Here is a 17072-nt window from a genome sequence, read left to right as displayed (position 1 = left end):
AAAAAAAAGAGGTAGATCAGTTTAAAGATTTACCAGAGTGCATGGGAATAGCAAATACTTCAAGAAAGCGATGTCAGGAATGCCTGAGCTGGGTGCAGATGCGATCGGGTGAAATTCTCCAGCCTGTGTTAGGGAAAAGGGCGGAACAGAGGATTAAGAATGGTTCTTCCGGCGTTAAATTACGTGTCTTCCACACGTGGTCAGGAGGACTCTCCTCCTGTGAGAGTGAATTCCCCGACCGGGGTTCAGCTCCCGCGAGTGCAGCTGCAGGAGACACCAGCAAGGACCAACCCTTTTTATCCTTTGGAAGGAAGTAAAATTCGCACTGACAAAAACATCTCAGAGGTGCTCTCCCTTCTCCGTATTCTCCCAATTACAAAAAAGTGATTTTTTTTTTTTTTCCATTCAAAACATTTTGTTCCATGTTATTATCCTCCCATTTTATTATAAGTCTATTTGAAACATCAGCTCCAATGCGTCGCTCGATGATGAGGTGACACCCCGTTGAGTTTGGGCTGCTCTCCCCCCATTTTTGGAGATGTGAAGGAGCCACAAGCTGCTCCTTTCCCTTCCGTGGGTGAGACAAAGTTGCTCAGCAGAAGGGAAAGCTGAGCGATGGCGACTTGAAAATTGACTTGTGGCTTGAAAATTGACTTTTAATAGAATTAAGGGGAAAAACAGAGTCTGGGAGAGATCAAAGGGTACCCATAAAAGGATCTTTTTTCCCTCCCTAATTAAAAATGACCCTAGTTATTTATTTCTAAATAGCATGATCTCAGAAGCCTAGTGCATGGGTGGCGATGCATGGAGATGTGAGGAAGGGAGGATCAGGGAGCGTCAGGGTGCTCCTGCCAGCACCCCTCCTGTGCAAATCACCCATGAAAATTACTCCTGCGCCCACCCGCGATTCTTCTGTTTCCCTGTGAGCTCTGCAGCCCTTCCGTGTATTTTGGTGCTTAATTCCTGTTGTTTTTTTGTTTGTTTATTTTTCGTTTCCAGTGGATAAGAAGTGCTACACGTCTCTGCGAGCCTGTGCCGCACTCTCCAGCCCGTAACCGCTGGGATGTGGCAGGGAGGTGAATCCCTGGAGATCCTGGGCAGCATCCAAGGGAGTCCTAAAAGGGAAGGCGTCTGTTATCCCACCCTTATCCATCTCTCTCCGTCCCTTTGTCCTCCCTGGCCTGACCAATTAATTATTCAGGCAGGAGCCAGTGTTGCTATAGGGCACCGTCACGAATAACAACAGGCGGCTATTTTTATCCCTAACTCCTGTTACCTCGCGGTCAGGAGGGATGCGTCCCCGCCAGCTCCCTTCACACAGAGCTCGCCGGCTTCGGCAGGAGGAGTGCCACAACGATTTACAACGTCTTTATGGGCTGGGATTCGTTTTGACCACCTAAATATAGGTGAAATCTATGCGCGATCTAGATATACGTGTCTGAATCCCACCCTGGTCCCACTCTGTGCACTGCCAGCTGTACTCACGGGTGGCTTTGCATCCGTGTTTTATTTTTTTCCCCTCCATATTTTATTTTTTCCGTCCATATTTTACCTTTTCCATCCTGATTTTATCTGCAACAAAGCACGCAGACTGTGTTCATTGCTGGATTTAATCGTCTGTCAACTGCAGAGAGAGAAAAACTGTCTCAGAGGTGAAATTTCATGTCAGGTTCTGAAAATTTATGTAGGATACATTATATTTCCTTTGGGGACATACACAGATTGATTCCTCCAGCCAGTTTATATCCTCACAGCTCATGTGGTGTCCACTTTAGTATCTTGCCGTGACCAATGAGTGTGGCATGGTCACACCAAAGGCTTTCTCTGCTCACTCCTCCTCATGATCCCTGGCTCACGCCGGCTGCAATGAAAGCAGGAAAACTCCAGAAAATCAGGGAAAAGGTGAGATTTGAGGAGCACGTGAAGGGAAATGGGTGCTGCTGAGTGTGCAGAGGCAGGGAGGCTATTCTGGCTGCAGAGAGTATCTCCGGAGGTAGCCTGGAGTTAAAAAAAAAAATAAAAAAAAGAGGAAAGGAAAGGAAAGGAAAAAGGAAAGGAAAGGAAAAAGGAAAGGAAAGGAAAAAGGAAAGGAAAGGGAAAAGGAAAGGAAAGGGAAAAGGAAAGGAAAGGAAAAAGGAAAGGAAAGGAAAAAGGAAAGGAAGGGAAAGGAAAGGAAGGGAAAGGAAAGGAAAGGAAAGGAAAGGAAAGGAAAGGAAAGGAAAGGAAAGGAAAGGAAAGGAAAAAGGAAAGGAAAGGAAAGGGAGAAAAGAAAAGAAGAAAAAAAGAAGGAAAAAAGAAAAAAGAAGGAAAAAAGAAAAAAGAAAGAAAAAAGAAGAAAAAAGAAAAAAGAAAAATAAAGAAAAAAGAAGAAAAAAAAGAAAAAAGAAAAAAGAAGAAAAATAAAAGAAAGAAAAAAAGAAGAAAAAAAAAAGAAGAAAGAAAACGGCAACAGAGCACAAGATCCTTCATTCCTGCCAGCCTGCCAAATTTACTACTCAATCAAATTATTCCAGAGGAGGGCCCAAAAGCCTGAGAAGGCAAATCTGAACTTTTACTTTGATGCAGAAGGACATGAGAAAATCTTGCAGAAGCGGGACAAATACTCAGGACTTGGGCTACCTATATCCTAAACAGGCCACAGAGGTTACCAGCAACATTTCCGATGATTTTTCAGGGATTTGGTCCAGGCACACAAATGGAAAAATGGGAAACAGGGCAGGGGCTGTTTCCTGCTCCTCTTCCGAAACACGAGTCGAAGTTGCTCCCTCTGGCGAGATCGGGCAGCAGGAACGCTTGTGCCTCGGAATTTTGCACAGAACCCGGGTGAATATTTCCTACCAATCCTGGAAAAAAATGCTTTTTAGCTCTAATATCATCCAGGGGACACAGCCAAGTTTGGATGTCCACTATGCCTTGCTGATTGAAATAGTTTTGCCTAGCTTTTTAAGGGATACCAAAAATATTTTTTAAGGGGGAGCAGTCGGTTTTCCCGTATGGCGTGGCTCGGCTGTCCCCGCTTTCCTGTGATTTCACCTTTCCGAAGACACATCCAAAATCATCCTTGTCATTGCGAAACCTCACGGCAGAACCTGTCGCTTTTGTGTCTTCAGCCCCACACTCCTGGACTCGGCCCAGGACATGTAAAAGGGAAAAGCAACGCCCCAGCCTGTGTGCTTTGGGGCAAAAGCACCCAGAAACGGAGCTCCCTGTAATGCAATAGGAAAATAAAAAATGAGTTTGTTTGTTGTTGGGGGTTTTTTTTGGAAGTAGAACGGTATATTCAGCCCGTCGGTGACTTTCAAGTGCTGGACCTGGGAGCCAGGCAAGGACCCCGGGGCCAATCCTGGCACCGCTGGGACCCTGGAATCCTGGGAACCCTGGGACCTATCGCAGGATCCCCGGGACCCTCAGCACCCTGGGCCTGATCCCAGGACCCCTGGGACCCTCAGGACTGATCTCTGGACTGCTGGGACCCTGGGGCCAATCCCGGGATCCCCAAATCTCCGTAACCGTCGGAAGCCCGGGGCCGATCCCGGGATCACTGGGACCCCTGGGACCGATCCCGGGACCCCCGGAGCCCTGGGGCCGATCCCGGGATCCCTGGGACCAATCCCGGGACCCCTGAGACCCGCGGGATCGATGCTGGGAGCCCCGGAACCTTCGGGACCGACCCCGGGACTCCTGGGACCACCGGGACCGATCCCGGGAGCCCTGAACCTCCGGGAGCCCGGGGCCGATCCCAGGACCCCTGGGGCCCCCGGGACTCCGTGACCACCGGGAGTCCGGGGCCGATCCCGGGACCCTCGGAGCCCGCAGGACTCCGGGACAGCCGGAACCGATCTCCGCACCCCCGACACCTCGGGACCGATCCCCTTCCCCCCGGCCCCGCCCGCCGCAGCCCACGCGGGCGCAGAGGAGCGCGGGTCCCCCCCGGGCTGCCCCCCGCCCCCCCCGCACTCTGATTGGCTGGACCTCTTGCGCATCACTGTCTAGCCGCCCCATTGGCGGGCGCGGGGCGGTGCCGACCAATGAGAAGCGCCGCGGGGCGGGAGGGAGGCGGAGCGGCCGCTCGGTGGCGGGAAAGGTGGCGGGTTTTGGCGCCAAGCGGCAGCGCCGGGGTCGGGGGGGAAGCGGATCACTGTGTGTTGGATCGCGGGCGCTGCCGGGTCCGGGCCGCTCCCCTCGGCTCCCACCGCCTTCCCCCTTACAGCAGCGGCGGCATCTCCGCGGCCCGACCCCCCTTCCCGGCCTCCCCGAGCGGCAGGCAGCATGGCGGCGCCGGCGGGCGGGCTGGAGGACGCGGAGCTGCGGGAGGCGCAGCGCGACTACCTCGATTTTCTGGACGATGAGGTGAGGCCGGGAGCGGGGCTGCGCTGGGAGACGTGCAGCATCCCCCCACAGTGTCCCCAGGGGTCGGGAACTTCTGGTCCCAGTGTCCATCCCCCCCCCGCCCCCCCCCCTCCCCTCCCCGTGCCGCCGTGCTTGGTCGGTGGGGCTGAAGGGAACCGAGCTCTGCAGGGATCAGCTCCTGGGGGAGGGATGTCTCAGACGTGCAAAGTGTGAACAGGGTTTTTTGGGGTTCCTCCCCTTTCTTGCAGGAAGATCAAGGGATTTATCACAGCAAAGTCCGGGACATGATCAGCGACAACCAGTACCGCCTCCTCGTCAGCATCAACGACCTGCGGCGGAAGAACGAGAAGAGGGCCAACCGGTTGGTGCGGGGCGGCGGGGTTCGCACCGAGCCCTAGGCGGGTTCTCAGAGGTCCAGCCCTGGTTTTGCTGGTCCTTTGTGGCAAGGAAGGGCCAAACCTTGTCCTGCGCAGCAGATCCCATGTAAAAGCTGGACGTGCTCTTTTCCCCCATGACACCCATCCCTTCCAAGCTTGATTTGGCAAGAACCTTTGGCAGCAACCTGGGGTTGATTGGACACAATATAAATCATCTCCTTTTTTTTAAGATGCTTGGGGGTATTTTGGACCTGGCTTGCCAATCTGCTCAGGGACACGTGAGGTTTTCCAGATGTGGTTGGGTTTGTTCAGCTCCCGTCTGTTGGTGGCAGTGGACCTGACGCAGAGCTATGATGGGCTTTGGGTTTTTTTGCCTCTTGCTCCAAGTAAACTCTCAGAGCACGTGGAGGTATAGGGAGGTGTTGAGGAGGGAGGCAGAAGGGGCTGCTGATCGATCCTCATCATCACCTCCCTCCCTTGCAGGCTCTTGAGCAATGCCTTTGAGGAGCTGATCGCCTTCCAGCGAGCCCTGAAGGATTTTGTCGCCTCTGTTGATGCCACCTATGCCAAGCAGTACGAGGACTTCTACATTGGGCTGGAGGGCAGCTTCGGCTCCAAGCACGTGTCGCCGCGGACGCTGACGGCCTGTTTCCTCAGCTGCATTGTCTGTGTGGAGGGCATCGTGACGAAATGTGAGCCTGGGGGAAGATCCAAGGGCTTTGGGGGGGTGGTGGGTGCAGGTGTTGGCTGCGGAGGGGCTGGAGCCCACCAGGAGCCATGGTACATCCTGGCAACTTGGGTTAAGGGAACAGGGGGCTTGGCAGAAGGTCTTGAGTGTTGGGATGGTCTTTAAGCTCAGCAAATCCTGGCCATGGTTGACAGCGGGTTGTGTCCCAAGTGCAGTTTATCAGTGGAGACCCTGTTGGGGATTGTCTGCTGACAAAGGGGTGGGACATCCCTGCCTCTAACTCCTCTTTCTTCTCACCCCAGGCTCTCTGGTTCGTCCAAAGATCGTCCGGAGCGTCCATTATTGCCCAGCTACCAAGAAGACTATTGAGCGCCGATACACAGACATGACCTCCCTGGATGCATTCCCATCCAGCTCCGTCTACCCTACAAAGGTGAGGTGGAGCACCCTTGTAGAAAGCATCAGCAGGTTCCTCTGGGGAGAACGTGCCAGCTTCGAGCTCAGGATCTCCCATCCCTGTGCATCCCTTCTCCCTCTGCCAACATTGGAGAGGGAGAGAGGGCACATCACACATATGACAGTCCCAGATAGCTACTAGGAATGTGCAAAGAAAGTCTTTGTTGGACACAAGGCCACCAGACCCACTAGTTCAGATGTTAGTTATGATGTTGATTCTGCTGGAACGTGGTTTCTTGTGGGTTTGTCAGCCAGTCTTGTTGCTCCTGGGACCCAGGTCAATGTAGGCCTGTACTGTCCTGGAGTGTTTTCCCTGTATTTGGGAACGGAAGAAGGTTAACCTGAGCTTTCTCTCCATTGTGAACACAGCCTTCTGCATGGATGGCATGTCACCACTGTCTATCGTAGGGCCAAGGCTTGGAGAGACCTAATGTACCAGCAGTGATGGGTGTTGGCAGCTTCAGACTCGGGGGGGCTGTGGAGCTGGTGAACCCCAGCCTCCACAAGTCCTGATGAAACAACCCTTCCCAGCAGTCTCGTGTGTGTTGGGTGATGCAACCTGTCTTCCCAGTGCTCAGCTGACCCACCTCTTCTCCCTGTGCTCCTGAAAAATGGTGCTAGTCTTTTTATTGGGGTTCCTCCTCTAGGATGAAGAAAATAACCCCCTGGAGACAGAGTTTGGCCTCTCTGTCTACAAGGACCATCAGACCATCACCATCCAGGAGATGCCTGAGAAGGCACCAGCAGGGCAGCTGCCACGCTCGGTGGATGTCATTCTGGATGATGACCTGGTGGACAAGGTGAAGCCTGGGGACCGCATCCAGGTGGTGGGAACGTACCGCTGCCTGCCAGGAAAGAAAGGGGGTTACACTTCAGGGACTTTCAGGTGAGCTTTCTTTTGGCTTGACTTCAGCCCTCCCACCCTTTTTAGTTAGGTCACATCTCTGGAAGCTGAGGTCTGAGGGAATGAGATTTTGAACCCCTCAAGAAATACATTGAGGTTCTGGAGCGTGTCCAGAGAAGGGCAACAGAGCTGGTGAGGGGTTTGGAGCACAAGTCTTGTGAGGAGTGTCTGAGGGAGCTGGGGGTGTTCAGCCTGGAGAAGAGGAGGCTGAGGGGAGACCTTCTCGCTCTCTACAGCTCCCTGAAAGGAGGGGGTAGCCGGGGGGGTTGGGCTCTTCTGCCAAGTAACAAGCAATAGGACAAAAGGAAACGGCCTCAATTTGCACCAGGGGAGGTTTAGGATGGATATTAGGAAAAATTTCTTCACTGAAAGGGTTGTCAAGCATTGGAACAGGCTGCCCAGGGTAGTGGTGGGGTCCCCATCCCTGGAGGAATTTAAAAGCTGGGTAGACGTGGTGATGAGGGACATGGTTTAGTGGTAGTTTTTTGTCAGTGTTAGGCTGATGGTTGGAGTCGATGATCTGAAAGGTCCCTTCCAACCTAGACAATTCTATGGTTCTATCTAGGGCAGGCAGGTGGCCATCACAGAGCTGGGCCGAACATTGCCTTAAATCGCTCTGAGGTGGTTTTGCATCTTGCTCCTTAGCATCAGTGTGTAGCTGTGAGCTCCAGCTGTGCACAGAGGGGGTTGGGTGCTCTTAAAGATGCTCCATTGATGGCCCAGTGCAGTCAGATAGAGGGGGCTACAGCTCTTGAAGCTTTCCAGTCACACCTCAGGACTTCCTAGAGCAAACACTGACCCTGTGGAAGTTTCTGCTGCGTTTTTGCTGTGACCCGTAGGCTCTGTGGGGTTTGCAGACCTGATCATAGCTGTGTCCCTTCTCCAGGACTATCCTCATCGCTTGCCATGTGAAGCAGATGAGCAAAGACGTCCGGCCTCTCTACTCTGCTGCTGATGTGGCCAAGATCAAGAGATTCAGCAAGAGTCGCTCCAAGGTATTTGAGACTTACTTCTCTAAGGCAGGCTTGTATCCGAGCATGAGGTTTCAGCTAGAGCAGCTTTAAGGCTTGGCATGTGGCTGCGGAGATGTCTTGTTGGGTTGCAAGTAACTCTTCAACCCTCTTAGCGATGTTGCTGGATTTTTCCACTCACTTTGTGTTTTCTACTTAGGCTTTGATCGGGTCCTGTTTTTTTTTTTTTTTTTTTTTTTTGTTGCTGCTTCTGTACAGCTCGTTCTGCCTGCCTGGTGGCAGCCGTGCTGTGCAGACATCGGTCTGTGTTGTGTGTGTCCTGACCCTGCCAGCCGGTTGCCAGAGAAGTTCCTCTGCAGGAGAAACACCTCCCTCTAACTCTTCAAACGCCAAACCAGGCTGAGATACGGAGGGAAAGGGTGTCTGCCCCAGCCTGGTCCTATGCTCACACCTTTGGCTCGTAGCGTGGAAAGGAGAAAGCCTTGCTCTCACAGGGGTTGCTGCTTCCAGTGCTTGCTTGGGTGACCATGACAGTCAGGATGGTCTAGGACTTCAGAGCTCCATTGAAAGAAAACTAGCAAATGTGGTCTTCTCCTTTCTAAATACTTGTCATCCATGTGGTTCTGTGATAAGAATAAGCTCATTTTTTGTTCTGAAATGGACTTTTGGAGCATTGCTCCTTGTTGTTATTTGCTGCAGTCCATCTGATGGGCTGTACTTTGTCTCTTCTGCCTTAGGATATCTTTGACCAGCTGGCAAGATCCCTGGCTCCCAGCATCCACGGGCACGAGTACATCAAGAAGGCCCTTCTCTGCATGCTGCTTGGAGGGGTGGAGAAGGTCCTGGAGAATGGGAGCCGCATCCGAGGAGACATCAACATCTTGCTGATAGGTCTGGAAAGGCTGGGCAGAGTCACCCTTGGTTGTTGCCGGGGGGTGAGATGAAGAAGCATTTTCCTGGACTTAGTTTCATAGATTAGTTGAGGTTAGATGGGATCTCTGGAGGCCTCTGGTCCAAGCGTGTGCATGGGGCAGAGCCAGTGTCACTGGTAGAACAGGTTCGTTGCTCTGGGACTTGTCTGGTTGGTTTTGAACATGTCCAGGGATGGGATCCCACAGCCTCTGTGGGCCACTATCCCAATGTGACTGCCCTCAAGGAGCTGTCTTTTTCTTCTGCCATCCAATTGGTATTTCCTGTGTTCCAAGTTGTCCTCGTTGCTTCTGGTCCCATCACCATGTGCATCTCAAAACTGTGACTCCATCTTTATTTCCTTCCATTGTGTCATTGAGAAAGGCAGGGATATAGTCTGATCGCCTTCCTTTCCGAAGGCTGAACAAACCCACTTCTTTCTCCCCTTCTTTTTCCCCCACTGAGAAGCCCCAAATTAGACACATCATCCAGGTGACGTGTGATTATTAAATGCAGTCTTCTCCATTTCAGGAGACCCTTCTGTGGCCAAGTCTCAGCTGCTGCGGTACGTCCTCAGCACCGCACCCCGCGCCATCCCCACCACTGGCAGAGGTTCCTCCGGCGTTGGCCTGACAGCTGCCGTCACCACGGACCAAGAAACTGGTGAGGAGCAGGCTGGTTCCAGGTGGGAACTGGCTGACGGGTGCTTGTTAACCCCCGGGAGGGACTCTGCAAGATCCAGGGCTGCTGTTCCTTCTGCAGGACTTGCTCCATCCAGAAGCTTTATGGCAACAATAATGGTGTTTAGGGGTATTTTTTCCACCTCTGTTAGGTGGTGGTGTTCTCCACTCTTCTTCTACTTGGTGCACCCCCTGTGAGGGCTAGCAGCAGCCTGGATCTTGTCTTCCTCATGGGCTTGCTCCTCATCCTGAGTGTCCTCCTTCTGCTGTCCAGTTGGGTAGGAGATGTGCAGCCCTGAAGGGTGCTGCTGCTCTTTGAGGCTTAGCCTAGTCACAGGGGTGGTGGTGCTGTGGTGGAAGAGGATGGCAGGGTGGAAGATGCGTGGAGCTGCTGAATGGTGGTTGACCCTCTTTTTTTTCTCCCACGACATCCCAGGCGAACGGCGCCTGGAAGCAGGGGCCATGGTGTTGGCTGACCGGGGGGTGGTGTGCATTGACGAGTTTGACAAGATGTCCGACATTGACCGCACGGCCATCCATGAGGTGATGGAGCAGGGCCGCGTCACCATTGCCAAGGCCGGCATCCATGCCCGTCTCAACTCCCGCTGCAGTGTCCTGGCGGCGGCCAACCCTGTCTACGGCAGGGTAAGTGCTGGTGTTTGCTGGTCCCCTCCCAGGGATACTGGGAGCTGTCTTGGTGGAGGAGATAGCTGGTAAAACCCAAAAGATCCCCAAAAAACAGTGACTTGGTTCTTGCTGGGACTGGGATCTATGGGGCAGTGAAGACCTGGTTGGTTTGATCTCCGTTGCTGCTCATGGCCATCCTGGAGGAGAGAGGGGCTCATGGGGTTTCTCACCCTGGCTTGATTCTGCCTGGGTGTCCTGGGGAAGCCCAGTGGACCCTCATCCCGGTGACGAACCTCAGTCTTGGTGTCTTATCTGGGATCACAAAAAATATGTGTTTTCCTTGCAAATGAGAGCTACTTCCACCTTCCAGGATGGGGAAAAGAGGCCTTATTACTGCAGCAGGCTAGGTTTAGTGTGGTGTCAAGTTGCCCGGACATCCATCTTTTTAAGGCTGGCTCTAGGAGGTCCTCCCAGCCTCCCTGTCAGCCAAGACAGGCCTGTGAGGGTGTCCTGTAACACCCTGTTTCGTCCTCTTGCAGTACGACCAGTACAAGACGCCCATGGAGAACATTGGCCTGCAGGACTCCTTGCTCTCCCGCTTCGACCTGCTCTTCATCGTGCTGGACCAGATGGACCCCGAGCAGGACAGGGAGATCTCGGACCACGTCCTGCGGATGCACCGCTACCGCAACCCCAACGAGCAGGATGGGGATGGTGAGTCGCCTGTAATTGTGCAGCTGCCTTGTTGCTTGGTCCTGTCCTTCCTTGGTGGGTTGTCACCTCTTTGTGACAGCTCATTGGGTTTAGCAACCCTGGCTTTGTTGAGAGCTCCTTTTGGTGGCTTTTGGAAGTCACTCCAGCAATGCTGCAAGAGGCTAAAAGCCTGATCTCTGTGACCCTCCCCTCTCCAGCCATGCCCTTGGGCAGTGCTGTGGAGATCCTGGCTACGGAGGACCCCGACTTTGTGCAGGAAGAGGAACAGGAGCTCCAAGTGTATGAGAAACACGATGACCTCCTGCATGGGCCCAACCGCCGCAAGTGAGTCCCCCATCCCACGTCCCCTGGAGCTCCCTGGCGGTTTCTAGCACTGTGAATTGATGGGTTTGGCTTGAGCATCCAGGCGGTGGCTGATTGCTGGTGCCAGCAGTGCTCCAGGTGGTCCACGGGGAGGTACGTGGTCAGGATGCCAAGGGAGCCCTGCCATGGGCTTCGTCTCTCATGCCAGGGAGGTGGCAAACGTCTCCTCAAGCTGAATTCCCCCCATTCCTGGGTGCCCATGAAGGGGCATCCCGCTATTTCTGGGTGCAGCGCCACTTCTGCAAAGACCCTTTGACCGTCCCCACCTTGGAGGACACAAGTGTGCACATGTCCCCCGCAGGGAGAAGATCGTCAGCATGGAGTTCATGAGGAAGTACATCCACGTGGCGAAGATGATTAAGCCCGTCTTGACCCAGGAGTCGGCAAGCTACATAGCGGAGGAGTATTCCCGCCTGCGCAACCAGAGCCAGATGAACTCGGACATCGCCAGGGTGAGCCCTGGGAGCAGCTCCCTCTCACACTGGGAGAAGGGAAACTGAGGCACAGCCTCCTCTCTCCCCTTAGGGGTTTTTTTCAACCTTGGTGGGATGCTGCGGTGGGGGTCAGCCTTGCAAAGACACCTCTCTGTCCCCACCAGACCTCCCCCGTCACGGCCCGTACCCTGGAGACCCTGATCCGCCTCTCCACAGCCCACGCCAAGGCCAGGATGAACAAGACAGTTGATCTGCAGGATGCTGAGGCGGCGTTGGAGCTGGTACAGTTCGCCTACTTCAAAAAGGTGGGGTGAAAGTGTCAGTTGGTGCCGGCTGAGCACCCTGGGCTCCTGGTGGGGTCCTTTCCTGGTGACCGTGTAGGGGCGGGGCAGTGATGGGATCTGGGTCCCTCAAGTCCATCTTGGCCCCTGAAAAGCAGCTTGATTGGAAAAGGGGGCCGAGTCCATCCTGCCTTTGCCACCCAGGTGCTGGAGAAGGAAAAGAAGCGGAGAAAGCAGGTGGAGGACGACTCGGAGACCGAGAAGGAGGAGGACCAGGAGTCGCAGCCCAAGGAGGAGCGCAGCACCAGGAGGTAGGTGCCAGGGCAAGAGAGGGGGGTGATGTCACACAAGGGCCACCAGCCTCTTCTGAGGTTGTGTCAGGCAGTGCTGGCCTTGGGGAAAGACTCCATGTTTTGCTCAACCTAGTGGATCATCCTCCCCAGATCTGTAATATGGGGACACCTTTATTTGATGGATAAAGAATTGGCTGGTTGGCCACGTCCAAAGAGTTGCAGTCAACAGCTCAATGTCCAAATGGAGATCAGTAACAGGTGATGTCCCTCAGGGGTCTGTCCTGGCACCAACACTATTTAATATCTTTATTAACGACATAGACAGTGGGGATCTTGTGCACCCTTAGCAAGTTTGCAGATGACACCAAGCTGAGTGGAGTGGTTGATACGCTTTAGGGATGGGATGCCATCCAGAGGGACCTTGACAAATTTGAGGAGCAGGCCCAGGAAGTTGACCAAAATCAAATGCGATGTCCTGCACCTGGGTCAGAGCAATCCCCAGTATCAGCATGGGCTGAGGAATGAATGGGTTGAGAGCAACCTGGTGGAGGATTTGGAGCTACTGGTGGATGGAAAACTGGACGTGAGCCAGCAATGTGTGCTCGGCAGCCCAGAAAGCCAACCGTATCTGGGCTGCATCAAAAGAAGTGTGGCCAGTAGGTAGAAGGAGGGGATTCTCTCCCTCTACTCCACTCTGGTGAGACCCTAGCTGGAGGGTAGACTTAGATTGGACGTAAAGAAGAAATGTTTGACAATGAGGGTGATGAGACACGGAAATAGGACGCCCAGAGAGGCGGTAGATGCCCTGAAAACATTAAAGGCCATGTTGGATGGGGCTTTGAGCAACCTGATCTAGTTGAAGATGTCCCTGCTCATTGCAGGGCTAGATGATCCAACCCAAACCCTTCTGTGATCCTTGAAAGCCCACAACCCTTGGGACTGGTGCTGGCTTGGGTCCCGAACCATGGGCAGTGGTTTGTGGCTGGAGGGTGGCTTAGCTGTGAGCCGCAGGTACCCTGTGTGGTCTTGGCCAGGTGTCTCCTGGAGCTTGGGGTTTGGGGTGGGTCCTGAGGTCTGCAGTTTGGCTGGAGCAGGGGTGACCTCTTCTTGCCTCACCCAGGAGAAAGAAGGCGCGCACAGGAGGCGAGGGGGACTCCTACGACCCGTATGACTTCAGTGACGCCGAGGAGGAGATGCCGGAGGGTGAGTCCCTGGGCTTTTGCTGGTACCCGGCTCCTGAGGGTGCTGCTGCCCTCTCCCCTGGTGGGTCTGCACACCCTGCAGAGCAGCTGTGCTGCTCCAGAGGGGTCACCTGGGGTCCCTGGTGTGGTGTGGCACCACTAAATCAAGATGAATTTTGTGTTGAACCCCCCATGTCCATGCGGGACAGGAGAGTTAGTATCGCTGCTTGTATTTTTTTTCTGTCTGCTTCCAAACTGCTGCAGAAGTAACAGCGTTGGGAAGGAGTTTGGTGTCGCCCACCCCGTCCTAGGGCTAAGTGCTTTTGCTTTCTGGGTGCTTGGACACCAGGTGGGTTGAAGGTAACTCTTCCTTCTGCTCCAGTCCAGGCACACACTCCCAAGACACCTGAAGCCTCGGCCACTGGCGAAGCGAAGAAGCCGGAGTTGTCTGAGCCAAGGTAAGTAGGCTGGGAGAGTTGGGATAGTTCAGCCTGGAGAAGAGAAGGCTCTGAGGAGACCTTATAGCGACCTTCCAGTACCTGAAGGGGGCCTACGGGAAAGCTGGGGAGGGACTCTTGATCAGGGGTTGTAATGGTAGGACGAGGGGGAACAGTGTCAAACTGAAGGAGGGTACATTTAGATTGGTATTAGGAAGACATTTTTCACTCTGAGGGTGGTGAGACACCGTCCAGGGTTGCCCAGAGAAGCTGTGGCTGCCTCATGCCTGGAGGTGTTCAAGGCCAGGTTGGACGGGGCTTGGAGCAACCTGGTCTAGTGGGAGGTGTCCCTGCCCAGGGCAGGGGGTTGGAACTAGATGATCTTGAAGGTCCCTTCCAACCTGAACCGTTCTGTGATTCTCTGAGTAGGGGCTGGAGGAGGTGTCTGCCCCTGCATGTCCCACCCCACCCTGGTGGGTCTAAGCTGTTGTCCGATGCTGGAGATGCATCTGTGGTGGGTGATCCCAGCTCTGCTTTCAGCTTTCCTGCTGGGTGCCAATTCTGGAACAGGGAAGGGCTGGGGGATCCTGGGCTGGGAAGGGAGAGGAAGGACTTGTGTGTGTGGTCTCTGAGGGGCATCACTTCTCGCCTTGTCTGACCAGGTTGAAAGCGTTCAAGGCTGCCCTCCTGGACGTCTTCAAATCTTCCCATGCCCAGTCTGTGGGTCTGAAGAGCGTGATGGAGTCCATCAACCGCGACAACCCTGAGCCCTTCTCACTGGCAGAAGTGAAGGTGGCATTGGCCCACATGCAAGATGACAACCAGATCATGGTGTCTGATGATATTATCTTCTTAATCTGAGCCTCTGGGTGGAAGAGCCCAAGTTCTCGTGGACCCTCAGTCTGGAGACTCTTTGTGTTTGCCTTCAACTCTCTCCTGGCCTCTTCATTGGGCTGAGCTGAACTTTAGGGAGCTCAAGTCTGAGCACTTTACAGTCCTTCCTCACTGTGCATTGCTGGCACCAAAAAAAGCCAGGAGCTCTGGAAGCTCTCTTACCGTTGCTGCCTCTAAACTGGAGTATTTGGGAAGAGGTTTCTTTCTGCAAGGGACCGAAAGGAAAAACTTAAGTGCAAATTATCAACATTCTTAATGTATTGTTTTTAACTTTGCTGGTTAATAGTTCTAGCCTTTTAATAAAAATACCTGGATTTAGGAATCAATCCAACGTTCAATAGTGGTGGTAAGAAGCAATATGGGAGCTCCACTGTTAGTAGTGAAGCTTTTATTTTTCCCTCTTTTTTCCCATTTTTTCCCAATTACATAGCCTAGATTTGCTTGTCTTGCAAGTAAAGGTGCCTGATGCCTCTCCTGTTGGCTGTGACCAGCCTCTTTTTTTTTTTTTTTTTTTTTTTTTCCTACCCACTTCCAGGAAGACAATTTCTCTGATGTGGGGGCACGTGTAGTCTGCCCTGCTCCATCACCCATGGGTCATCTTGATTTCTAGATTTCACAGCCCTGCTATGGGAGTTTTGGCCCCAGGTGGGTGGGAAAGACCTGGGATGCTCAGAATTGCCCAGGGGACACATCCCTGGTGCAGATGGGTTTGGTCTGCAGCTGCTCCTGCCTCCAGTTGGGGATTGTGCATTTATTAATAGAATGGGGCCACCACAAATGGGAGGAAACCTGTAGCAAAGAAAGGTCAAAGCTATGGCGACCTGGGATCCTGCATCCCCTGTACGTCCTGCTGGCTGAGCAAATCTTCCTGCATCCTGTGGAAGGTAACCACCAGCTACTGAGATTGTAAAAGCCTTCCCTTGCTCTTGGGAGGTTTGTTGAACCATCTTGCTTTCTAGGAACACATAGGTGACCGCGTCTGTTCCTAGAAACCAGCAAGATCCTGTGGTTTGGGATGGTTTGGGATGGTTTTCAAGAAAAGCTGAACGTGCAGTCAGACCTGTCTTTGCTGCTCGTGATGCCAGAGCTGCTGAAGGTTTGGGATTTCTTTTTTTTTTTTTTTGTTTTGGTTTTTTTTGGTCCTGACAAGTTTGAGGTTAAGCTTCGGAGAAGACCCTAATCAGCAAAGGCTGTTGGCTGTTGCCCCTGTCTGTCTCTGGGTACCTGCACAGTTCAGGTGCCCTTGTTTCTGGATGCCATAAATACGGCTTTGAATAATAAAAATGTCTAAATATTATTTCTCGCATGACTGGCTGCTTACTTGGCTTTAAACTGTTCCCACCTCTTGGGGTGCAGCTCTGCAGCCTTCTGGGGACCGGCGCTGCTACGGGAAGCCCTCAGGCAGCTGCCCATCCCTTTGGGATCAGGGACAGTGTTGGGCACGACCTTCCACCATGGTGCCTTTGCCTTGGTGGACCAGGCACTTGCAGAAATGCCCTTGGGGTTGGTGGGTAATAAATGTGGGCAGCTCCCGCCTCTCCCACCGCAGCTATGTGGCCTCTTGCCTACCTGGAGCTATACATCCTGGTGGCTAAGAGGACTTGGTAGCATCTCATTGCATGGGGGTGGGGGGGAAGCCCCCATTTTTCTTCTGCAAATAGACCTGCTGAATTAGAAAAGCCTGATTTCTGAGTTCCCCTTCGTCCAACACAGCTGCAACAGCAGATTTTCAGGTTTGGAGGGAGTTTTGCCTGTTTGCAGCCTCCTAAAGATCTCTGGTTGTATGCATTGCACTTCCGCAGGGTGACCTCAGACCTACGGCCAGCGCCTGGCTCGTAAAACTGCGAAGATCGGTGAAGGTGAGTTGAACACACAGATGGTCAGAGTTGTTCTGTCTCAGATTTATTGCACAGCTCTGGTCCTGAGCTTTGTGGGGCTGGGAGGGAAGCTGAGACAACATGCTTGATCTACATGAGGATAGGGAGGCTCTACAGAGAGACTTGGATAGATTGGACCAATGGGCCAATGCTAACGGTATGAGCTTCAACAAGGCCAAGTGCCGGGTCCTGCTCTTGGGCCACAACAACCCCATGCATCGCTACAGGCTTGGGGCAGTGTGGCTGGAGAGCTGCCTGGCAGAAAAGGCCCTGGGGGTTCTAATTGACAAGCGGCTGAACATGAGCCAGCAGTGTGCCCAGGTGGCCAATGGCATCCTGGCTTGTATTAGAAATAGTGTCACCAGCAGAAGGAAGGAGGTGATTGTCCCCCTGTACTCAGCACTGGTGAGGCCACACCTTGAGTATTGTGTCCAGTTCTGGGCACCTCAATATGAGAGAGATATCGAGGTGCTGGAGTGAGGGCAGAGGAGGGCAACGAAGCTGGTGAAGGGTCTGGAGAATAAATCTGATGAGGAGCGATTGAAGGAGCTGGGACTGTTTAGTTTGAGAAAGAGGAGGCTGAGGGGAGACCTCATCACTCTCTACAACTACTTGAAAGGACACTGTAGAGAGGTT

The 17072-nt window shown here is 53.3% G+C and overlaps 1 protein-coding gene across 1 annotated transcript; it reads left to right on the top strand.

Annotated features, from left to right (window-relative positions):
• Nucleotides 1-4070: 4070 nt before the first annotated feature.
• MCM3 (minichromosome maintenance complex component 3) lies at nucleotides 4071-15846 on the top strand. Its single transcript, XM_054197296.1, has 17 exons — nucleotides 4071-4350; nucleotides 4599-4711; nucleotides 5211-5419; nucleotides 5718-5848; nucleotides 6519-6757; nucleotides 7662-7770; nucleotides 8484-8637; nucleotides 9187-9318; nucleotides 9772-9980; nucleotides 10502-10676; nucleotides 10874-11000; nucleotides 11341-11491; nucleotides 11638-11778; nucleotides 11959-12065; nucleotides 13168-13250; nucleotides 13611-13686; nucleotides 14328-15846. Exons 1-17 carry the CDS (start codon nucleotides 4270-4272, stop codon nucleotides 14524-14526), a joined length of 2436 nt encoding a protein of 811 aa, XP_054053271.1. The 5' UTR covers nucleotides 4071-4269; the 3' UTR covers nucleotides 14527-15846.
• The last annotated feature ends 1226 nt before the right edge of the window (nucleotides 15847-17072 follow it).

Source organism: Rissa tridactyla, chromosome 3 (genome assembly GCF_028500815.1).
Source record: "Rissa tridactyla isolate bRisTri1 chromosome 3, bRisTri1.patW.cur.20221130, whole genome shotgun sequence".
Classification (NCBI taxonomy): Eukaryota; Metazoa; Chordata; class Aves; order Charadriiformes; family Laridae; genus Rissa; species Rissa tridactyla.
This window is presented reverse-complemented; position numbering and strand designations above follow the sequence as displayed.